The sequence below is a fragment of the Pleurotus ostreatus genome, assembly GCF_014466165.1.
Source record: "Pleurotus ostreatus strain PC9 chromosome Unknown scaffold_2, whole genome shotgun sequence".
Lineage (NCBI taxonomy): Eukaryota > Fungi > Basidiomycota > Agaricomycetes > Agaricales > Pleurotaceae > Pleurotus > Pleurotus ostreatus.
Window position 1 is genome coordinate 555,166 of NW_023503157.1, and position 23,443 is coordinate 578,608.

Here is a 23,443-nt window from a genome sequence, read left to right on the forward strand (position 1 = left end):
TATGTCTTCAGGAATCTGAAATTCGCCGACCGTGTACCAATGAATTCACCATCTAATGAAACGTCCCCGTCTGAGGATGGATCACCGACCACCACTGATTGCGACGACCTTACTCTCAGCGCCTCCGATATCCTGACACCCTCATCCGCGACTTCCGAGGGATTTGACCCCGTCGGCTGTGTTGTCGAGGGCACAGACGAAATAACAAACGACGCACCGAAGAAAAAGAAGAAGAAGAAACCGAAGAAGTCAATTAAAGCCAAGGCAAATGCAGCGCGGAGCAGCCCTACAGAGGAGGACCGACCACCAGTTCTTTGCATTAGCCGGAACAAACATTGGCGGTATATCAGCTCATACCATGTATGTTTCTGTGCGTCTGGTTGGAATATTTACTTACTTGGATCATAGGGTCCCTGGCTTCAACTACCTCTGGAGCTACTGGAGTCTCTGTCGTTACTTAACTTGGATCCAGCCACGCTCACTGCCTCCGAGGCTCGTTTGCCACAACTGGATGCTCCGTTAGCTTCGAACAGCAAGCAGCGTGAGGACGTAAGCTATGGAAAGCAGCGCGATCGAGGGTTCCACGCTCTCACAGATCACTCTCCTTTGGATTCTCCCCGTGGAACGTTCTCTACCCTACCGCTACCTCCCCCAATACCGCCTCCGATGCACGGGAAAACCACGCCCCCACCTATTGACCCGGGGGTGTTTCGAAACGTTACTTCCATCCGACGACTCATTGATGAGGCAGCAGAATTGTCTGTCCGAGCATCGTCTGGCCTTTCCGCTGCAGAACTCGGTTCGCTTCGGGGAGGTTCAAACGGCATTTATACCAACCCATGGGTGACCTCCCAACCACTAGGATTCAACGCGTTCGGGCAGACTAACGGGGGACGCAACGTTGCTATGTCAGCGATGCGAGTACATCGGCTGAGGGCTCTAGCGGTTCAAAAATTAGCGCAAGCGTACAAAGCTGACGAGATAGCCTCGAGCGTGATGGTAATGCAGGGTGGCAGTGTCTTTGATGATGTTGCAGAGCGCGTGTTGAAAGTTGGTGAGTACTCTACATTGAACTAGGATTCCCCTAGGATGTGTATCTCACTCCTGGCGTAGATCCCAACGACATCGACGCGAAATATGTCCACTTTTTTCACGAAAAAATACCTTCACGGTGAGTATCAAACACTGATAATGTTCACTGTGGTTTAAAGAATTTACCTTCGAAGTTATAGTCAACTTGCCGAGTCTACCACCACTCAGGTCCTCGACGAGCTCATTTCGGCTCAGCCTAATTGTCTGGAATTTTATCGGACTCGTGGGATAGTCCACTGCTTCCGTGATGAATACCCACAGGCTGCAAGGGACTTCACTCACGCACTGAGAGAGGCCCGGGGGGCGCGAAAGGCGAAGACCTCCCACCTAAACCATGTATCATCGAGTGATTCACAGAGGGTAACCAAGAACGGGAAAAGACGCAAAGGCAGCGGTAACAAGACCAACGGGCAGGCTCCACCTAGCGGAACGAGTGTCAATGCTGAGAACACCGTTGAGGGACCAGACGGAGAGACACTTTTTCTCCATCCTTCGGTTCTCCCGAGTGCACCGGACCCCATAGAGCCACAGGTTCTATTCTTACGTGGAGCTTCATACCTTCAACACGCTGTATTTCTCATTGAGGCTGCCATCCTCGAATTAGAAGGCGTTCGAAAAGCCCCGACCGTCGATGGTGCCGAGCTGAGGTTGTGCTATATTGAAAACGGAAAATATGGAGGCGTAGAGATTGGCAATCCCGATGGCCCTCTCGGAAAGCCTGACGGCGCGAAGGCTGCAGCGTACTCTAGCGTCCTCGCGAAAGATACGTTCAAAGGCCAGATTATAAGCTTGCTACGAAAGAGCATTCGCGACCACGAACGCTTCCTTGCGCATTTCGATACTCTCGAGTCGGTCATGGACAATGAAGCCCTCGGTGATCTGGCTAAACGAACCGAGTACGCTTTCTTACTCACAGAGGCCATCAGACCAGGAAACCACGGCGCCAACGTGCCTCCTATCCCTGATGGGCTATCTATGTTCACCACCTACCACCCTCTCCTTGTAGAATCGCACTTCAGCATCCTACTCTGCCTGCTCATGCTTGGAGAGTTTGTGCAGATCCTGCCTACCTTCATTAGGACCTCCACTCTCGTTGATGGGTTAGAAGGGTATCCAGTCTTTCTCCCCCCTCGTTCAATGGCCCAAGCGGAGTTTGTGGAAATTCTCGAACGCTTGGCGGGTGGGTGGCGACATGGCATCCAACCTCATTCGTTTGCTGGTGATGGCAAGCCGTCGAAAGGAAGATTGGCTATCGAAGCTCCCTCTCCCATGGTGTCTCACCCTCCTTCAACCTCTTCTTCCAGCGTCAGCGAATTTGATCCTCTCGCACCATCTTCATCCTCTGCAACGGTATTCCCTCCTCTCGGATCTCCTACAGAGCTGACCGACGGACAATCAAATGGGACCAGTCGTCGTTCTACCCGTCAAGATGCCTTGGAGGCGCTTGACTGTGCTCGTATACTACTTGCGCCTGTTGTTAAACGTCAACGCCAACGAGCCGAGAAGGCCGCCCAAGAGAAGGCTGCGGGTGCAAAGAAAAAGCCGCTGTCGATTAACATTCCCTTACATGGCCCACGCGTTGAAGTCATGCTGGCTTGGTTGGCGGCTGTCCATTTGCCTGAGTTAGCACTCTGAAATCACTTTGGGAAGGACGTCTATGAACGTGTACAGTGTCATATTTTCTGGCCCCCGGTCTGGTTTGTATCACCTCTGTACTGATTAAATTATCGTCTATATACTATAAGTAATGATTGTAAACTGTCCCACTCCACCCTTGCGTTCGATTAAGTTCAATATCAGCGGGATTCTACGACAGAAGAATGCATAAATGGTCTTTTCACTGCCTTTTCGCGCTATGCTCCCGCCTCACCCCAGACACGATGCTATCGAAATGAGCGATGATCTTAGGCACAAGAATAATGGCAGAAACAACCACGGGGACCATGAGCAAGAGCGTTGATGTCAATGAGATCGGAAGAACGCCGAAATACAACGGCTCGAGAATCAGGGCGAAAGGCACCGATGTTCTTTGTTTCGAAGAAGTCGAGGATGGTGATTTTGGGGTGAATACGCCCGTGCTCACTGCCCGAACACGCGCGTACCTCACCCTTGCTGAAGATACTTTGACGTTTTGTTCATGCGTGGGCTCTACGCGGTCCCCCAGGGCGATACGAAGGCTTCGTCCATCGTAGATCCTGATGTCGAAGTCGGCTGGGGACTACCACAAATGAGTAACCGCATGCAAAGCGGGTATGGGAAGGACATACAGAAGCTGGCCATGAAAGCCGTAAAGTGAACTTGGTGTACCCTTTCCAAGCTTCGGCTGAAAGATCAAGCGCGAGCCACAGCTCTTGATGGTACTCTCCACCACTAAACGGAGAATCGGACGTCGTTTCCGACGAAACACCACCGCCTGAACCAGTTTGTTCAGAGAACGGTGGCCCGCGCACCGAATGCATCGGGGTGCCAACTGGTGCAGGCGTCATGTTCCATAGTCCTTGGTTACTTTCGAACCGCAGAGTTGGCCTATACAAGCGTTCACGAGAAGCGAACAAGGGTTCGGTCAGTCGGCCTCATGGAGAGCGATAGAAGACGATATCCGTACCACCAGGAAACGAATTCGGGGAGCAATACCACGGGCGCGTCGTCTGCTCCGGTATCCAGGCCGAAGTTGACGATTTCCGTGTTCGCTACCACCAGCGGCAGCAAAAGTGTCAATATCTGGACGACTACGGTCGCTTTCTGGATATGGATGAATGTCGTCCTCATGGTAATACAAACAGCGCACGGCGGTCACTGTGTCATGATCATCTGAACTCTAATTTTGAGCTTGATGGCTCTCGAAGGTTTCAAGGATACTAGATGCGAATATTGTAACTTGTGACCAGCCTCGTGTTGGCGTTACCGCTTAGCGGCCGCATTTTACTGAAGATCGTTATATTGCAAAGTATTTACTAGTGAAAATGAGAAGATACAGGGGAGGAAAGGAGTAAACAGGACCGACGAAGAAGTAATCCCATAAAACTGTTCACTATTAGAGGTATTATTCATCGAGGGAAAATATGAAAAGTGGAAAGGCGAGGAAAGGATTCCATGTGCAGAATTAAAGACACGATGCCACTAGAATAGCGATACAACATAGCAAAGGAAAGCGAGCTAAGTAAAGTGGTAGAAGGAAGGGCGCCCATAAAGAGGCATATATACAGTGAAAGGAAAAGCTTACGAAAAATCGTGGACAAAATGATACGCCCGAAGTATGGGAGACTGTAGATTCATTCAGACGCTTAAGGTGCTACGTATACATGGCAAACCCGTCTTTGAACGGGTTTGCGTTGGTCGTGATGCGATTCGTGGGTATGGTTCATGCCTGGCCCTCAGCAACCGCGGGGAGGGCTCCAGGCTCCACCTGCATTGGCTCAGAGGCAACTTCAGGAACGGGCTGAGCTGGAGTGGGAGTTTGTTCGTTCGAAAGTTCAGATGTAGGAGCAGGAGCGTCGGTGGTGGGAACCTCGGGTGCAGCGGTAGTGACCGGTGCTACTGGGGCGGGCTCAGCAGCTGATGGCGGATTGGCAGCCTGAGGCTGTTGCTCTGCTAACGCTTGAGGAATGGTCATGGGAACGGAGACCGGGGTTGGGCCCGCGCGAGGAAGGCTGGGATCAATATCATGATCTGGAGTAGGGACGGGAACGCTGACGGCAACGGGGACTGGCGGGGCAGGCCCAGACATGACGGGCGCGGCAAAGTCAAGCTGCATCGGCTGCATTTGCATTTGCATAGGAGGACCTTGCTGCTGATGCATGGGAGGGGCCATCTGGACGTCCATCATGGGTTGTTGTTGCTGTTGCTGTTGCTGGTGATGGAATTGCTGGGGGTCGAGTTGGAACTGCCCTTGTCCTGGCTGGGGTTGCTGCATCTGGGCCTGCATCTGGGACTGCATTTGCGCCTGCATTTGCTGTTGCATCTGAGGTTGCATTTGAACCTGCATCTGGGGCTGCATCTGGGGCTGCATTTGAGGGCCCCCTTGACTAGGACCAGCCATTGGCTGGTTAGGGTGTCCATTAGTCGTTGGGGCGCCGCTGCCGTTGGCTGGGCCGGGCATCTCCGTACGCAACGATGAAACCTCCATCGCCATCGAACGGAACGGTGCCGTGAGGTCGGCGGGAAGGCCAGGGATGTGCTGCATGGCCATGGTGTTTTTTAGTGTCGAGAGCAGGGCGATGGCCAGATTGGTGGAGAAGTCGACGGCTGGGTCACCCGTCTGCGGGAACAAGCCTGTGGGGATGTTGGCGAGGAAGCCAGGGGGGACTTGGAAAGGCAGTGCGCCCTGGGAGGTGCCTGCCATGGAACCGTCATCGCGGCCTTTCTGTTTGGCGATGGGAAGAAGGGCGGGGTCTTTGTGGACTTTGAGGTGCTGTAACAAGTTGTCATGCCTGTTGAAGAACTTGTCACAGGCCGCGTGCGTGCATTTGAACGCTAAACGGAGCGAAATCAGTAAATCGATGGATCCGTAGATGTAAAGGTTAACTCACGTTTCTCGTTCGTATGAATTGAGCGAATATGTCGCTTTAGATGTTCGCCGCGGTGGAAACACTTTCCACATCCCTCGACGGAGCAGATATATAGGCGGGCATCTTTCTGAGTCTCCTCGACCTCTCCGATAGTGGTTTTCGTTGGGACTCTGCGCCCTCTGCTCTTTTTTGTTAAATTGGGCACGGGAACGGGCAGCGTAGCGCGGGCGCGAATAGCACGGGCGGCCTCGCTATTGGGGTCGTCTGGGTTATTGCTTGGGTCAGGCGGCGGCTCTGTGTTTGCCCTCGATATGTTGAGCGAGAAGGAAATATCCGTTTCTGAGGTATCCCTTCGCTTGTTCGCGCCCCTGTCCTCCCCCTCGTCCTCAGATTCTACTTCGGAAATAGGGCGCTTTCGCCCTGCAGTAGGTGGCGGTGGCTTAGGTTTCTTGACCTCCTTGCCTTTGCCTTTGCTGACACTGCCCTTGGGTCTGCCGCGAGGGCGAGGCGACTGTGTCTGCGTCTTTTCCGTGTCTGAATCATTCTGGAGCACCTTGCGGAACGATGGACGCGGACCGCTGGGCGTCGTCTGGGATCGAGTGAGTGGCCTGCGAGGCGGCGAAGGCGCCTTTGCCGTTGTCGCGGTAGATTGTGGATCGGACGGTGCATCCTCCTCCTCATGCTGCTGCGAGCGGGTTAGTTCTCAACGGACCTGATCTGAGACTTCCGAAAGCGTACCTCGGGTGCGTCGACAGGAGTCGTCTCCTCCCCCTCTGCATCCTCATCCCCCTCCCGAAATTGCTTGAGATCCAATTCCTCCATCTGTTTGAGTTTATGAACCAATACCATTCTCTTCAGTACGGGCCTTGTTGAGAAAATACAGCGCAGAAGCTGTGACTGGCTGGTCTGTGTGGTTAAGTTCACAGGGGTTGCGTGTCGAGCGAGGGGGCCTCTTTAAGCGATAAGGGGTCGGGCTGGGTGTCCTGGAAAAGCGTGAACAATGTGAATCCTTGCAGAACTGGCGTGGTGCGACGGCGTAGTGGATGGTGACAGGGGCAGCCCCTCTCTCGAAACACTCGAGGGGGCGAAGATTTTTCTGTTTGTATTTGGTTCCACGCCACGTGGCCTCGCCTTTGTTTTTCCCACCGCTTTGATACACAATATACCCCTATCCGGACTTTTCCCATCGCTGTCACCCAGTTTGAGAACAAAGGGCGGCCTGCATCAGTACCTTTCACGGTTGGCCTCGACTCGCTATTCACAGAAATTTCTAACATATAGACTATAGCACATCGCTAATAAAAAAGCCACCTTCTGACGCGATGGCGACCAGTCAGTATCACGCCCAAGACTGAGCCGTTCCTTGATTCTCCTCCTGCCGTATTTGTGCAGGGATTGTTTTCCCGCGAAGTAATCAATATTCCGAATGTCATCGCCACCAAGTTCACCGTCACTGATCAGCGATAGTGATCCTTAACAGAAGGTCAGTTAATAAATACCCTCATGGTCAATCGTTGAGGTTGCTTGCTGATTGATCATCAATTATCCCAGAGTAAACGCATTTACAACTGTCAGCCGTTTTACCGCTGCTGGAAAACACTGGCAACGTGTGCTAATGAATGATGCACGTTTTGACGACATGTAGCTCGTTGACTACACGCGAGTGGAGTGGGTATGGGTTATAAAACACGATGCTATACGAACTATTGTGCCCTTTCACAGAAATAGGGCCTATGTGGTAACGACCATTCGGGTTACAACATCAGCCTGTACTTCAATCAATGTACTCACAGTCGCGACACAACGGCTATTCCTCACAACTTCAGCCTATTGCATTGTCCATGAAGCCTGGTTGAAGGTTATGAACCCCGAACCATTGTAAGTTGAAACATCCTTCTCACCTGGAGCCAAGCTGACGCTTTCTCGTACTGTAGCCGTACATGCTACGACTTGATGAGCTACTCGCCGCTGCATCGGGTTTGTAGCCTGAATAACAGGTCATAGTAAGCTACGCTTCGTCCTTCCCTTCTAACATGATTTTATGACTCCTTCCTGTCAAATCTGAAACTTCCATCGTTCCGGCGTGGACAACGAGGATATACGCAGCAAACTGAAATCATTGGGCGACTCGCATTTTTGCAGACACCGGTCCGTCTACATTCGTATTTCGGAGTGGTTTCAGACGGTTTCAACATCAGCGCCATCATACATGTCCAAGATGCCCGATATCATCAGCAACGAACCGGAAACAATGGTCACTTACGTTGTCGATAAAAACGTAATTAACGTCTTCCCAAGTCCTCCCAACTACCTGGCACCTGGAACGGTTCGCTCGTATTTTTCGCTCTACCGGCCTGCTCCATCATTGCATCAAGTCGGGGTTACTGTTATCTCCCCGGCCTGTCAACACGAATTCGACCGCTTCCCAAGCATTGAAGAACAGTTAGCTGAAGTCTTTTTGACGGCGCCACTCCGTCACACCGATGTTTCTCAAAGCGCGCTCTAGACCATCGGCATCCTTTCGCAGAACTCCATTCTTGCGACTCAGGAAGCCGTTTATTAACATCGTTATTATGTGCTTGCTAAATGGAATCAACTGTAGAGACATCCCATAGGGCGAGCATCCATCCCATTTCAAACGACAGCATCTCATAGGATGCGATGAGAAGCGCACGACAAACGATTCCCATGGATTTCGTGTCTTGCCAACACCCGAAAGGAAAACGACCGATAGAAGTAAAAGCAGGCGAACGGCGTCACTTTCTCTCGCTCCATCTTGGCTCCATCTCGCGACAATCTTACTGCATGACATCATATCAAGTAGCCCTCAATGCCTCAAGGCTGCATCAACTCATCGTCTGTGCGACAATGACGAAACTCCAAGCAATTGGTCCTTCCATGCCGAAATTAAGGACAAGATTAAGGTTCCTGCAGAGCTTGCCCACGCACTGCATCGCGGTCAATTATTTACGTGTCCGACGGCCGGGATGCGGGCCTTGTGGGGAAGATTCCCTTTCGTCGCTCTGCGGTTGGGACTTTCGGTGCTTAAAATGGCCATGTCATGCGCTGCTCATGTGATATGAATAACTTCCTTTACGAGGATTGACTAGGATTGAGCTGGAGTGAACTGGACCCGCAGTATCGAAGTCATCCCAGCCTATCGCAGGGATCCGATGTTGCGAACGATTGCCAGAGGGCCCGCAAACACTATATTAGCGTTAACAGGTAAGCCTATCCTTGTCGATGGCTCGACATACGCTGATAGTTAGGTTTTCGAACAGCTTCCTTTCTATAACTCTAAGACGATGTAAACGAAGGACCGAGCTGCAAGACGGGAAACGCCGAGGGTAGCCAATGGACATAGAGTCCAGGATAACGGTAATGGCCGATTTATTACAGGTAAATGATACCGTTTGAACCCGCGGCCAGCCGGGCAAATCGCCCTCCTTGCGAAAGGTCAGTGTATCATCTGATACGTACTTTCGCATCCATGAGACAATTCAACGAATGTTAACTCGCTTCATAGATTGCATTAGAATGAACCAGTGATTTCCTGATCGTTCTTCACAGCAAAGCATCACAGAAATGTCAAAGAACTGCACAATGGCGCCTTTTGGAGTTGGAGAAGGCGTTCCCGCCCCATAATACATTCGACATTTGTGGTGTTGTTCGCTTGTCATTGGATGGCTGTCTATTACTGATCGGACCTTTCTCAGAGTCAAGTGCACCGATAAGGATACCATGGAATGTCTGAGGCTCGTAAACTCTCATCACGCCAAGCATGGAAGAAACGCTGGAGACGAGCACCCACGGTTCACTCTTTGGTTTGCTGCTATTTCCGTCTGGCAGCGGGAGTCGGAAGTACCAGGTTCTTAATCGCTTGCGTCTTTAGCCTTGGGACTCGGGATGCATCTTCACCTGGGATCTTTGCTGGAGGTATGCTACTGGTGAAACTCTTGATTGAACGAAGTCTACCTTCCTTACGGGCGTTGCATACGCCCGTCGTCGCTTGCTCGTTGCGTCCCCCTTGCCATGGCGAGATTCGGACTCAGGGCTGTCTGATAACGGGGCGTTAGTTTGGTCGTTGGATTCTCCGGACTCCGTGTACAATAGTGGTGCTTTGCTTCCCTTGACGGTATGCGATGATACCCGTCCGTATCTGTCCACTTCTGCCATCAGCTTACTGCGTTGAGCTGTACGTATACACCTCAGTTTGCTTTCCGTGTATTCCGACTTGGTTCGATCGTCTGAGTCAAGTGGTGTTATATATACCCTACCAAGCGGAGAGTCGGCGATTGCTTGCGGGAGGTGCGGTCGCTTACGGTCGGTACAACTAAAATAACCCCTGGATTATCTATTTCAGTGAAGTGGTGAATCTTTGTGACACGTCGTTAAGTTGAATTGCTGATTTACTGGTACGTGGACACATGGGAGTAAGCAGTTGTTGGTCAGTCTTACAGCATTCGTTATGCATTATAATGGTGATGATGGTTATGATGATGTCGTGCTCGCCAATTACGAAGTAACTTGATATTAAAGGGCGTTCATTTACTAAATAACTTACCGTACGGCTGTAGTGAGGAGCGATTGATTGAAAGGATCGTTCCACAGATACTTTTCGAAGGCACGGATTCAGCAAGCGATCTAGTAAGAGCACAGTCAAACTATAACAGGGTGGAGTAGGGTTGCCAACATTGGCTACAGCTTCGAGGGCACGAGGACCGCCGCTCTCACCAATGTTTAAACGATAGATAAGTGTAAGCGTTGATATGTATGCAGCATGTTAGCTCTTCTTGTACACCGGGGGAAGTAGAAGAGCGTGCCAGGTGACGCAGGAAGGGCCAACGCTGCGTCCAGAAGAACATCCACCTATTAATGAACATCCATCTTCGCTTCCTGTTGAACACATCGCCTTCATCGTGAATTTCGGGAAGCCTCTACGAAGTACCCCCCAACACGGAAGGAAAGAGTCATTGACAGTGACTATTGCGGCTGTAGTATTCTCTTCAACCGCAGCCGCACGGGGCCCTTCATAAACACCCCCGCCCATATCGAGGCGCAGATAGCCATGTGGCAAAATCCTGCCATGCGATCTACCTCCATGCGATCGCAGTTTGCATTCAAGACCAGTGAGAGTGCATTGCTATTTTTTGAACCGTTAGTTTCCGAGCTTCCCCTGCGTAAACGAGACGGTACACCCCGGGTAACCGTAGCGGTGTTCGTTCGCCTGCTAGAGCTGTTGAAAGGACCACATTGAAAAGGCGGCTAGTTTGAGTTGTCGGCTAACCTCTGTCAAGGTTAGCTACGGGAATGTGGCAATCTGCGGGATCGGGATCGTAGTAATTAAGTGGTGATTTAGCTGTTCTGTTGGATAGAGTGAGCGAGCTAGAGTTTTGAAGTCGGCGAGAGAGAAATCCCGTGGAGGCGCATCCAGGAAGCAGTGGTTATGACTACCAGAGAAGGCTCCAGTGAGCAGAATAGTGCCGCCCAAGAGTACACAGAGTTTGAGGTGACATTATTGAGGGCGGGGGGCACTTCGCACAGCCGAGTGTGAAGTCCGAGGCGATGCGGCGGAGACAACTGAGCCGTAAAGCAATTGTCCAATTATCCAAGGGTGGCAAAAAGGATCCAATACACTGTGTGTGACTGGTGATGCTGCGAATGTGGGGTCTGCTTAGTACTACAAGAATCAGGCGTAAACACGCACACGACTTTGGATAATAGCCAGTCGGGCGTTAACTCAGTGTTTCGATTGGAATGAAGATACAAGAACCTGAGTGGGTTGTTCGGTGAAGAGTTAGGGTCCGCAGTTTGATACACGCGTAACACATGTGGGCCCGGTGAATGTGCCATTGAACACATGTGTGGGTTTCGTGAGGTAAGTCATTGTCCTGTTCCAGTAAAGAGTATACATGGAATGATGATCAGCCGAAGTGAAAGTTGATAGATACTGGGGCCTACAAGCCGACATTTCCCCTCGATGCTGCGCCGAGCCCACCGAAAGCAGCTCCAGCCATTATGAATGGCGGCGGGATACCGGTTGTGCAAACGCCTGAGTCATTATCTGGAATTCCAAATCAGAACAGTGATACGCATAGGCGTCAATCAGTGCAGTACTTTTTCAACCAATAATGTCTCTAGAATATTCTGATTAGGATATATTAGCACGATGCATAGTAGGCGAAAGGTGAGCCGCCTCACCATGACTTTCCGGACTTGGTGGAAGATTGCTGTTACGACGTTGCCAGTAATTCAGCGCCGGCATTCCTTCATTTTCCGTCGTCGAGTGAGTGGCTCCGTCATGCAATGCGAAACGTTGACAACAATGGCCTTCAATGGCTCACAGCCATACATATCACTTCAGGCGACAAACTTTCCCCGAAGCGGAGACTTGCTTAAAGGGGATACATTGGACTTTACCAGTGTTATGTTATTGCCCCAACATACAATATGGAACGGACCAAGATCAGCATTTCGAGCTGAAGGAACAAGCCGAGCGTTCCCGTTTATCAGTACAAGTTACTGCTTGATAGCTGAGAGAAAAGCCGATCGGAGATGTACTTGTCATGGAGAAAGAAGCTCAATATGGGAAGAGGTGGATAAAACCGGCGAGAAGGGCAAGAAGCTCGTTCAGATATGGATCTGGGAGATTAGAAGGTTGTTCAACTGATTTGATAATGTACACGCACGACTGGCGATAGTACAGGTGACCTTGGGGAATCTGACATCTTGAGCGCTGAGCGCGGGAGGTGATAATTGCAGGGCGTTGGTTGCTCTGATCAATTTGAGAAGACGGTCGAGTGGAACTGTGGAACTTTCATTGAGCGAAATCTAATCATAAAGCCGAAAGCTAGAGGAAATGAGAGGAATCCACGCCGGCCGGTTTGGGTCGGAAATGCAGTGCTGAGCCGATGCGGATCCGCTGTGCAGGGACTGGCAGGAGCCACGGATGTAAGCAGCGGAATGTTTCCGAATTGATGACATTGGGCCGCAATGCTGTTCGCAATCAGCATTGCGGGCGAGTGATCGAACATAATGGGTTGTGAGCCTCGTGTCGTGTCAGTGCGTGTCAGGCGCCGCTCGGTTGACAGGAAGTGTAGCGTTCTGCGAACCGATGAGCAAGTTGGACAGAGCGTCGATTCTGGCGGTTCGTGGATGAATCTGCTGGGAAGTAAACGGCTTGTTGACAGTAGAAGAAGAGAGCGGCCTGGAAAAGGCTTGTGTGAGCCTGAGATGAGGACTTGCCTTGTGAGGCAATTTCTCTGGGGACAACAGGCACACACAGACTTTGAACCCACGTCCATCATTGAAGCTGACTCGATTCGGAGGCAGTCGTGTATATATATCCCAGAGCTCTGCCTCGACCAGGTCATGTACGGCGACCGACGGGCGGGGCTGGTTTGTTTCTCGCAGGCAGATTGGCGCGTCGGCGGCGTAAGTTCAGATCCTTTGTTTATTGCCCCTCGGTCAGCTCACACCGCTTTCGCCACTCCAGATTTGTGGTCTGGGGCTTGATTTGATTTGCATTCAAGGCCCCCAGGTATAGCACTGGTGGCCCGATCGATCATCGAGTGAACTATTGAGTCACCTGCGAGCCCGGCCTATTATCATTCCAGCCCAACTTGGGAACGAACCTAAAGCTTTCTTTGTTCCCTGCCACTGACATCGTCCTTCACCGACACTTCCGCCTCGCCATTCCACCCGCAGGCCTCACGATCACTCCCGCTTGACCCCCAGCTCGTGTACCCCTCATTCCATATAATCTAATCGCAAGTCAGCCACCGTTTCTCTTCCGCGACCCGCTGTCTCGTCGCCAGATCTACTTGGAATTTCCTAGCTGCACTCTTCCCGTTTATCTCCTTCAAATGCCACAAGCGACTCATTCCCCCTTGCCCTCGGAGCGTTTCCCCTTTCCTACCAGCTCTGTATCTGAGGACGATTGCAGATACTATCCCAGACAGAGCTCGTCGCGGTTCAACGGACAGCTACTGGACTCCCCTATCGTTGCATCGCATACCTTGCCATCGTATACCGCTGCCAGTTCAGGACAGCCGCAGCAAAGGAGACGCAGCCCAGCCACTTCGGTGGCAATCGGTACCAACACAATACCATTCGCTACAAGCGGGGAGGGCGCTGGTCCAAGTAACTATTATCAGCTCAACGTGACCAACAATCACCCAAACACGATTGATCACTCCTCTGACTCAACCACGATATACGCCTCCGACCAGGACTCAGGCATGCTTGGCTATCAGTCGCAGAGCTATTCCATGAATACAGCTGAGGCATGGTACTCTGCTCAAAAGAAGCTCGTCGAACACAATATGCAACAAGTTCAAGAACAGACGGGGAGGGACAGAACACCAGCGTCCCCCTTTCCCCCTCCCCAACCTCTGCCACCCACTCATTCTCAAGAACGCTCACCCTCTATGATGCATTTCCCCATCACCGATGGTTCACAACCCCCGTATCCTCCCGGTCGTATGCCGCGCTTCGAAGACAGCCAACTGCCGTGGCATCCGGATCCTCCAGAAGCTTCACTCCACCCTCGGTTTCCCCCTGAATACTCTCACTTCGCATCACACTCTATCGCTGTTGCCAACGTCTACGGAGCCGGCTCTACTGAGGTCACACCTACGCAGGGGGACATGGTCAGACTGCGGCAAGATGGGCTTATTATTCATACTGACCTTCGTGCGCCCCCCGTCTCCTAAGTCACAGACTTTGGCTGACCATTTGCCGTTAACAGGTCAGCACGCCGCCAGCCGCCAGGGTAACCCCTATGTACCCTCCCCGTCGATGGATATGCTGGGCGGTCACGATGTCCACCTAAGTCGGCACCACCGGACACCATCTTCAGGCATGTACGCGCAAGGAGCAGAAATATCGCCGTCCGACGTGTCTGGTCGCTCTCCCACTGTGGCGTCACCCGGCGTTGGCAAGCCAGGGGATGGGGCTATGCGTCAAGGCTATCCCGTTGCTCAAACGTCGTTCGGAGCGCCTGTCATCGGAGAACATAACATGCACGGAAACGGTATTAACTCCGTTAGGCATTGGGTCGGGCAAGAGTCCGAAGTAGATGTCGATGCCGACGGCGAAGAAGATCCGGATACATTGAGAATGGCACCCGGGGCATACGGTCAGTCTCAATTAGTAGACCCACGTAAAGCGGGGGGCAGACGAGTAGAATTTGAAGGGGCTGAGTTTGATCATGACGGCGTTTACGACGACGGAGGAAATTACGTATCGCAATCCCATGGCAGTAGCCTGGGCAGCGACGGTATACGGAGGTTACGTGCAACGCCAACACGTACTGTGCGGTACACGCCTTATCCATCTTACGGCCAGTCACATTCCCACTCCCAAACGCAACAGGCGCAGCACTCTCTTTCTGTTCTCCCACCAACCAACTCGTATTCGTACTCTCTGGGATTGCCGTCGAATGGTAATCGTACCAACGATCCAAGCGTCCCTGTGCTTCCTCCTTACCCAGGCCAGTACGAAGATATCCCCAGTGACGAACATGGGGTTCGCACGAGGAAAGTTAGCAGTGGTACGGCGTGCTCTTCATCTTCCGCCTCGACCTCGACATCCAATACATCCTCCTACCCACCATTGACCCCCACGTCCCCAGTGTCTCCTACTCTGACCTATCTCCCTGGTACCTACTCCGACGGCTCCAGCTCCAATTTAGAGTCAAAACGGAGGGCAAGACAGGCGACGCCACTGCCAGTGCCTATACCAGTACCTAACCTCACGAAGAAATCTAGAGGCCGGAGGGTTCCGACCGTGGCCGTCCTGCAGCGTGGGAGATCAAGCGATAGAACGCGAGGCGGAAGCAGCATGTCCGATGGCGCTGCGGCGGGAAGCAAGACGTCAGCGTCTAGGATGTACACCTGCACGGCGGACGGGTGTGGTAAGTGTTTCGCCCGTGGCGAGCATCTGAAGCGGCATGTACGGAGTATCCACACGTACGAGAAACGTACGTGTAAGCCAGTTATACGGCTTCTGTTTCTATTATGGCTTCCTTTACTGATAGAGGTGGTATTTTAGCTCATAGATGCCCGTATCCTGGATGTGAGAAGGATTTCAGCCGGCACGACAATTTGGGGCAACACATGCGCGTGCATAAAGACTTTGTCCCCCCTCCTAAAGCCCCTGTCTTTACGGGATATAGGGAATCGAGGACCTAAGCTCCTCGACCTTCCGCCCCACTGTGCTGGACTCGACGATTGGGCTCTAACACCTTTCACCTTTAATCCCTCTTATTATTTGACTATATTTTCTTGAGCATGCCTACAGTTCGAACTTTCACCATTCCTTGGAAACCATGATTACACTGCTTCGTCCCTTTCCTGATCATTATGCCATCCCGTGGCCCTCGCTTTCTTGTCTATACATCCCCCTATGGTTTCATGTCTGATTTATTTTATAGCATACTGTTCACGTTGCTCATTCAGTCGTGTTTAGCAGATTGCTATCCATTTTATTAGGGTCTCATCATTCCCTCTTGATCGCATATTATCGTTTCCCGGGTTTTTGGTTCTTCGTGAGGTTTCTGTATTTCTTTCAATTCTTATGGTCGTTTCGAGCCCCATCATCCCGCCTACACATGGTTCGTCCCCAGCGGTTGCGCCCAAGCTGTAGCTTCTTCCCAGACGCAAGGATCGCAGAATAAGGTCTGAGGTTCGCATGCTGGAGCCGTTTAAAGGTGTCTTCGGGCATTCCTCGAATCAGCCCCCCGGCCGATGAAGCTTCCCTTCCTGCCATATGCCGTTTGCAGCCTGCTTACCCCATCCTCAACTACCGTGTTCCCGCACCCCGCCCGTCTGCTATTTCTGATGGATCTTCACACCAAGCCGACGCGATCGTCCACTTTCCCCGCCGATGATGAAGATGTTTATGATGATAGAATAGAGCCCTCAGTGGTTTGGTTCAATTACAGCAGTCTCATCAATGAAAACAAGGACCCATCTCCCATTTCCCCCCACTTCCTCCGACCTTTCTCTCTTACGACCGTCATGACATAACGACTTTTTGCAATATGGACTAGTAGATATTCTGTCAGCCATCCTCCCCTCTTCCTCCCCATTCTGTACCTTGTATCTACGTTTACAATACTCTTCATCCCGTAATTCCTCGCTCGTCTCTGTACCATCAGCCACAAGAGTCACTGTATCGATTACTATTTCTGGGTCCATGTACTTCTATGTTTTCTTCGAATATATTCGGGCGTCTGGGTGTTTCCGTGGAGTTAATTTGGCTTGGATCTCGATTCCATCCCGAACTAGCCAAGGACGGGTGTACCCATACTGATAAGGTTACTATTCGCTCACTGTTGTGAGAATATGTACCAAGTTCGCTGCGTGAGCTGGCGAGGCCCACGCATGGGAAGGGTCGAGAATTTGTTTGATATCGACATAAAGTCGAGCGTGGATATTATTTACGGTATTGGATACATTTGTCAATTGGTATAAGAGGCTCGAGCCCGTGTATGAGCCTGTTGGAAGTAAAAGGTGTTCTCTTCGCCGTTATGAAGAGAATCACAAGGTCCAGATCTGATTTTTATTTCCGTACGCGCACTCCCATGTCTGTACGACATTCCCATTCCCGCTATTCCCACCAGGAAGATCGAGGCATTGCCCTATGTTGATGACTGCGTCAGCGAAGCGCCAGGCTCACTGATGAAGGTTTACTGCGCGTACCTTTGCCTTCAAGAGCGATATGTTTGTCCTCAGTATACCACCATTTCTGTGCAGCTAAGCCGTCGAAGCATTGCCAGATCTTCAGCTGTACGCCGTTGCCTGGGGCTGCTGTTGTAAGATCTTGAAGTAAATGGAAGCACAGAAGAGAAACGTACTGAGACCTGAATCCAAGCAGAAGTTGGTGCCGTCAAGTTGGAGTCTTGTCGCCCCGGGCTTCGAGGCGATTCGCCACTTCTGTGCGTTGGATCCATTGCAGTCGTGACTGGTAGGAACGAACAATTCGGCTTGTCTGAACGGCCCGTCTGAAGCGAAAGAGTAATGGGGCTTACATTTGAACCGGGGAGCCATTTTGGAACGCTGCTGAACGGACATCTAAACATTTCTTGTTGTCGCCGTTGGGATGGATCTGGTGGACGTCACCGCCAGTTTGAGCCGAGGGTTGAGGGGGCTTGCCATCCGGGCAGAAACTAAAGCGAGCAGGCAGGGTAAGTCGGGGGGAGTGGAGTATGTGACAGACTACACGTACGTTACAGTGAACCCGACATCGCCGGGGCAGCGATAGAGTGGTGGGCCGGGTGGGCCGTTCGATGGGGGCGGCAGGTGGTTAGGTCTGCTGCGGTAAGCGGTATTGCAATTTGGACCGTCGCACTTGGCCTCCGGGCACCAGCCATGGTCCTGTCGCGATACAGGTCAGCTCGACGCTTAACATGAAGCTCGGGAAGTGTCACTACCTCCCCACGATTTGGCTTGATGCTAACACCCGTGTTGAAACGGGAAAAGTCTGAGACTATGAAGTAGTACCCTTCCTAATAAAATTCCAATTATTTATTAATATTCCAAATAACGTCAAAACCGCTCAGCATGAGGCTTACCTCGAGGTGAAATGAGGCTCTAGTGGACTTGTCACCACTAGCACTTCCCTGGTACGAGCTTGTCCAGATGTCTCCGCTCCAGTCTCTCGGCACGTCGCTATGAACGTTCCCTCCGTTGTTGCCCAACACGCCTCTGTTCTCGCCGTTGATAAACAGCGTCAGCGTGTTCGGGCAATTGTTCGTGATGTTGAAATGGACGGCCAAGGTGGCTGGCACGAGTCCAAGAGCCACAACGGAGAGGGAGAGCGCCGATCGAAGGAAATGAGACATCTTCGAGTACTAGGTAAGAAAGGAGTAGGGATACTACAACCAGTCGATGCATTACATCGTTCAAAGGCTCAGGCTTTTGTACTGGGAGCTTATTCCTACTCTACATTTGGGTTAGGTCGGGCGTGCGCTGGCGGGGAACAGATGCTTCCGTTAGTGGCATTCCCGCCTTCTAAGGGATCCACAGGCGTCTAAACCAGGTCAACTTGCCGTCATAATGCTTCTGCTGGCCAGTGGCAGGTGGTGCGGAACACTGTGCTAGCCTTCAAGTACACCCTAGAATCGCCATAACGATACTCATAATCCTCACCACGACCGGTGACTTCCAATTCCGATATGCACGGATGTCAAGGATGTCATTGGCGAACAAAGCCAATGCACATATGTATGTAGTCAGAGCAAATATGAAAGCGGGATCCTAGTTGTGAGAGGTAGGTAATGATGCAGGTATAGTAGTGGGCCGATATGTCAGAAAAATAAAGCAACATGTACGTTATACTCAACGTCCGTCCTGTTTTCGTATGAACTGCAAAAGTAGAGCGAGGCGGCCTGCCTCCAGGGTCTATAGATTCTCGAAAAGATGTTAAAATCAAAAGTGATGCAGAGACGTGTCACAAGTCGTAAGTCGCAGAGAAAGCAATCATAAGTACAGCGCAATGCAATGACTAGCCAACAAGTGGCTCATGCACATCATCAATGGCTTAGGCGGACTTATACGAATCCTGCGAATTCAGGGAACGTCAAATCGCCTGCATCCAAGCGAGTGGGTGAAGAGCGTACCTTGACGCTTTTCTTCGCCTTCTGAGCGGTCATCTTTTTCTTGCAATAATGCACGATCCTGACAATATCGGGGGCGATGAACATGGGTAGAACGATAGCCATAACAGGAATCGCGATGAACCAGAATCTAGACGGAAGCGTTATTAGGGGGTCTCCTGGAAGCAGGTGGAGGAAAGGGAGACATACACCGCGTCAGAGTGACCGTGCTGAATCGTCCACATGAACTCGAAGTTCATACCCTACAATGAATGTCAAGCTATTTTGGGGTGCCGGAGTAGAGACAAAGACGTACGAAGTAACCAGTAAGAAGGGTGAGAGGTAAGAAGATGATAGTCGCCAGCGTCAGGCGGCGCATGACTTCGTTCATCTCGTATGAGGCCATCTAACAAGCTCAAGGTCAGCGGTCAGCATTCCACTGCAAGCCGAAATAGTCAACCTACATTGAACGTATAATCAATCAGATTCTCCGCGATACCCGCGAACATTTCTAAGCTGGTGAGGATATACGCCATGTGGTCGTATACATCGGCCTATTAGAGCAACAAAAGCAGTTAGCAGGCGATCTACAAAGCAAATCGGAACTATGAAGGCCGTGTGGTGACACCCATGTGCCTCAGTCGAATTAGTGGCGCGACGGCGTCGTCGGTGGGGAACATAGCCCACTGATCCTAAGAGGGAATGATGGACTCACGAGGTAGATTTGAGACTTGTGAGTCATGAACCCGACTACAGGCTCGCGTTTCCCATTGGAATCCGGATTGGCTTCCGCGAGAGCAGCACACCTGTCTTGATCATAGCGCCGTAACCCGTAGACAATGGTCTTGATTGGCTCGAGTGTCCGTTTATGGAGGATGAGATCGCCCGAAAGAATGTGCACTGAATTGATACCCGTCAACCGAGATTCAGAGAGTCATACAATGGATAGCAGGACACTCACAGTTCCTCACAGTTTTCATCTTGGGCTTGAGCAGGATATCCCGTTCGAACTTCTTGATTTTGTAATGGTACGCGTCGATGACTTCCAAAGCCTGGTCGACGACTATGAAACACACGTAAGTCTGCGAAGGGCGAGCCGCCTGGATACATCGACTCACTGAGATCGAGCAGACTTTGGAGCAGCAAACTCGCATCAGCGCTCTTCCTCAGTAACGTATCGGGTTGGCGTAGGCGGTGCACAATAGGATCGGTGAAGGTTGCATCGGGGGATGGATGGATGGTGATGAAGGTACCTATGAACACGGATAAGTAACAATGAGAGAGTAGCTATAGAATGTCAAACCGACCGTCTTTGTAGAGGAACATGAACATCGGGTAAACCTTGACGTTAACACGTTCCCCCCTTTTGAGTTCCTCAATCGTAGCATTACGCTCCGCTTGCTTGCGTTCGTCATGACGCTATACAGGCCGTGCAATTAGCGAAGCTGAGGATACTGATGGTTAGTACTCACCTCCTCGCTCTCAGCATACTTGGCCAACTTCGCTTTTGCTCGCTCTTCACGTACAGCATGCTTCGATTTTTGAAAAGCGACCTTCCTCGTAGGAAGCGCCCCCTTTTCGACATCCATAACGCTTGACATGGCCGACTTCGTCCTACGCCAGCTGCGTCGCTTAGACGGCGTCTCCGTGCCGAACAATGTATTGTCGCGGTCAACATCGCCTGCCTTAAGAGTGCCGAATTCACCGTTTGATACTCCCTCTACAGCGATGCCAACTTCCTCTTTCACAAGACTATCGTCCAATGCTTGATGCTCTCTGTGTTCTCTGTCCTCCGGCGTGAAGGGGGCAGGCGAAGTGGAACGTGGTATCTCAGTCAGGGTCGACCCGCGCGCAGGATGGAAGTCGCGAAAGCGTGGAACCGCGAGGTGCGGAGGGATGTAGCTAGAGTCGTCATCTGGGTCAAGGAGCTCGTGGCAGAGAACGCGGAGGAAAAGGTGTTTGTGATAATAATCTGCCTTCGAGCGAGATTGGTCGCGCTGGTGGAGTACGTCTTCCAGGGCCAGGGGGTGCATTTCTACAGCATTGCTGTAGATTAGCCACGGACAACGATGCAAGGGGAATGAAGCGCACCATAGCGTAGAGCCACTGCACTGAGAACATCCCAGCTGATCCCAGCAATATTTATCCACCTCACTTTCACCCAGCTTTCCCGCTCACTTGCGGCATCGCTTTGCATCATCCCAATGAATTCCTTATTCGTCATCATCCCGAACGAGCTTCGTAGACTGCTGTAATCGTTGACCTGAATAACGCAGTCCTGGTGAATGTGTCCCCAGTTGATGTACGCCGAGTCTCGTCGAGGATCGATACCGGGCTCATCACCAACACCAAATCGCGCGTACGAAAAGGTCGATGTTGAGCGGTGCAGAGCAATTACCTTTCGGACAACTTTACGAAATCTTTCTTTCGGTGCAATTACGGCACGATGCGCAACCGAGCTCGCTGCCTGGGAGCGTGCGGTACGATGCGTGTGGTGAGACATTACTGGTGAAGCTATCCGCTGTATGGGCGATTGTACGTGGTTTACTTCAGGAATGCCTCCCCCAGGAATGGCCAACGAGATGGGCGACGCGACAAAGTCTTCATGATCGCTTAGGTCGCTGAGGTCTGGGGTCAACGAACGCCCCTCAGAGTCGCTGAAGCTGTTCTCTCTAGGCATCTTCTGGGCAGGGTTTGGGGAGGCGGGACTGGGTGCCCTCGGGAATGTGATGGGGAAGAGAGAAGCCTAATGGAAAGAGAAACTTGCTCTGGTTGTGGAATATAGGGAAATTGACGTTGGGCGCCCAAATCACCCAAACATGAGGCTCAGCGGTGGTATTTTTGGCGAGATACCCGTTGCAGAGCTTGCTCAGGGGTACAGATGTTTCAGGTCCTTGAGATAAATTTAGAGTCCTGCTGGAACCGCCCCCTCGATGATATGTTTGCTGGCATATGGCTCATGGGAAGAAACAGCACATTCAGCTCGTCGAAGATGGTGGTGGTCAAGAGAGAAGAAGGGCAAGCGTTGAGTGAAATCGATCGCGTTGAAAGAAGGCGATCAGTAAGTGGCTGTGCTATTGCGATAAGACAACGACTTGTAGATCACAACCACCACCAATGGCCGCTCCTCGCTGGAAGACAGCAATCGAGAATGCACTCGCCAAAAGCGACAAGTCCACTGGTGAGCACCATTCTACAGAAATAGCCCTGATCACCACTCAGGACCATTCCAGTGATCCAAATATCCACCGTTTCAACGGGCGGTGCCGCTCGCCCACATGTTCGTTCGCACATCTTCCGTTCGTTTATCACGCCGAAATCACTGCCATCGCTGCCGGTGCTGCTCTCGTCAACAGACGCCCGCACGCCCAAAGTCGCCCAGATTCTGGCGAACCCGCTCGTTGAAGTCGCGTGGTGGATCGAGGGCACACAGGAACAATTTCGCATCTTCGGCAAAGCAAGTCTGGTTCCGTCTCCGGACTTCACATTTGATGCCGATACCGATATGGCACAAAGCGATGGCGAGAGCTTCTACGATAAATGTATGAAGAGCGGGGTGCTTTCGACTGCAGACACTATTCAAGGCGACTATGCGAAGATAGGATTGAACCTCGCGTATGATTCCTTATCCAAGGAACCTGGATTCGACTGGGAAGCTAAGCGTGTCGAGTTATTCAAGACGATGTCGGCCCATATGAAAGCAAGCTGGTGTCGCCCGACTCCTGGCATTAAACTCCCTAGAGGATATGATGACGCGAAGAAGTGGCCTGAACGTGTTGAAGAACCCAAATCCGGTGATCCTGGTAAGTACATTCTCTTCCATCTGACAGGCCAAGTCAAAGCGGCTGTTCAACCCGTGCACACATCAGAGGTTCCTCACGGCCAAAGTATCGTCGAACGACTTTCACTGACCAAAAACCACCTTTCTCCACCACATTGTCATCCTTTGTATACAGATTATGAACAAAAGTCCAAGGATTGGACTACTGCGTTGCGCAACTTCTCTCTGGTAGTCATTGAACCTCTCGATATTGATTACGTCGAGCTTGACGTCGTACCAAATCGCAGGACTCATTTCTGGCGAAGAGATGTAGGTGAAGAGAAGTCGGTACAATGGGAAGAAGAAGCGGTCGTTCCGTGATTTTCAGTGTCAAAAGTTATGATGGTTGTATTAAAGATAATCGCAAATGTGGAACAAAAGTAAAATATGTAGCTAGTAGCAGAACGAAATCGTGTCCATAAT

The 23,443-nt window shown here is 51.4% G+C and overlaps 7 protein-coding genes across 7 annotated transcripts; 3 read left to right on the forward strand and 4 right to left on the reverse strand.

Moving 5' to 3' along the window:
* Nucleotides 1-39: 39 nt before the first annotated feature.
* PC9H_002963 (uncharacterized protein) lies at nt 40-2,727 on the forward strand (the record flags this gene model as incomplete). Its single annotated transcript, XM_036772563.1, has 4 exons — nt 40-360; nt 409-1,054; nt 1,114-1,171; nt 1,233-2,727. 4 exons carry the CDS (start codon nt 40-42, stop codon nt 2,725-2,727), a joined length of 2,520 nt encoding a protein of 839 aa, XP_036634036.1.
* A 202-nt stretch (nt 2,728-2,929) lies between these two features.
* On the reverse strand, nt 2,930-3,861 carry PC9H_002964 (uncharacterized protein; the record flags this gene model as incomplete). The annotated part of the gene is made up of 3 exons (XM_036772564.1): nt 2,930-3,310; nt 3,360-3,618; nt 3,698-3,861. 3 exons carry the CDS (start codon nt 3,859-3,861, stop codon nt 2,930-2,932), a joined length of 804 nt encoding a protein of 267 aa, XP_036634037.1.
* Nucleotides 3,862-4,453: 592 nt separating this feature from the next.
* Nucleotides 4,454-6,449, reverse strand: PC9H_002965 (uncharacterized protein; the record flags this gene model as incomplete). The annotated part of the gene is made up of 3 exons (XM_036772565.1): nt 4,454-5,565; nt 5,622-6,285; nt 6,339-6,449. 3 exons carry the CDS (start codon nt 6,447-6,449, stop codon nt 4,454-4,456), a joined length of 1,887 nt encoding a protein of 628 aa, XP_036634038.1.
* Nucleotides 6,450-13,465: 7,016 nt separating this feature from the next.
* MSN4_1 (zf-C2H2 Zinc finger, C2H2 type) lies at nt 13,466-15,793 on the forward strand (the record flags this gene model as incomplete). The annotated part of the gene is made up of 3 exons (XM_036772566.1): nt 13,466-14,294; nt 14,350-15,582; nt 15,654-15,793. The coding sequence occupies 3 exons, from the start codon at nt 13,466-13,468 to the stop codon at nt 15,791-15,793; spliced, it is 2,202 nt and encodes a 733-aa protein (XP_036634039.1).
* A 1,350-nt stretch (nt 15,794-17,143) lies between these two features.
* On the reverse strand, nt 17,144-18,447 carry PC9H_002967 (uncharacterized protein; the record flags this gene model as incomplete). The annotated part of the gene is made up of 6 exons (XM_036772567.1): nt 17,144-17,244; nt 17,306-17,410; nt 17,461-17,567; nt 17,635-17,772; nt 17,837-18,111; nt 18,178-18,447. The coding sequence occupies 6 exons, from the start codon at nt 18,445-18,447 to the stop codon at nt 17,144-17,146; spliced, it is 996 nt and encodes a 331-aa protein (XP_036634040.1).
* A 698-nt stretch (nt 18,448-19,145) lies between these two features.
* On the reverse strand, nt 19,146-21,880 carry PC9H_002968 (uncharacterized protein; the record flags this gene model as incomplete). Its single annotated transcript, XM_036772568.1, has 11 exons — nt 19,146-19,166; nt 19,225-19,351; nt 19,411-19,463; nt 19,517-19,606; nt 19,665-19,754; nt 19,916-20,100; nt 20,162-20,263; nt 20,319-20,453; nt 20,508-20,619; nt 20,673-21,235; nt 21,292-21,880. The coding sequence occupies 11 exons, from the start codon at nt 21,878-21,880 to the stop codon at nt 19,146-19,148; spliced, it is 2,067 nt and encodes a 688-aa protein (XP_036634041.1).
* A 437-nt stretch (nt 21,881-22,317) lies between these two features.
* On the forward strand, nt 22,318-23,341 carry PC9H_002969 (uncharacterized protein; the record flags this gene model as incomplete). The annotated part of the gene is made up of 3 exons (XM_036772569.1): nt 22,318-22,381; nt 22,434-23,003; nt 23,157-23,341. 3 exons carry the CDS (start codon nt 22,318-22,320, stop codon nt 23,339-23,341), a joined length of 819 nt encoding a protein of 272 aa, XP_036634042.1.
* Between the last annotated feature and the right edge of the window lie 102 nt (nt 23,342-23,443).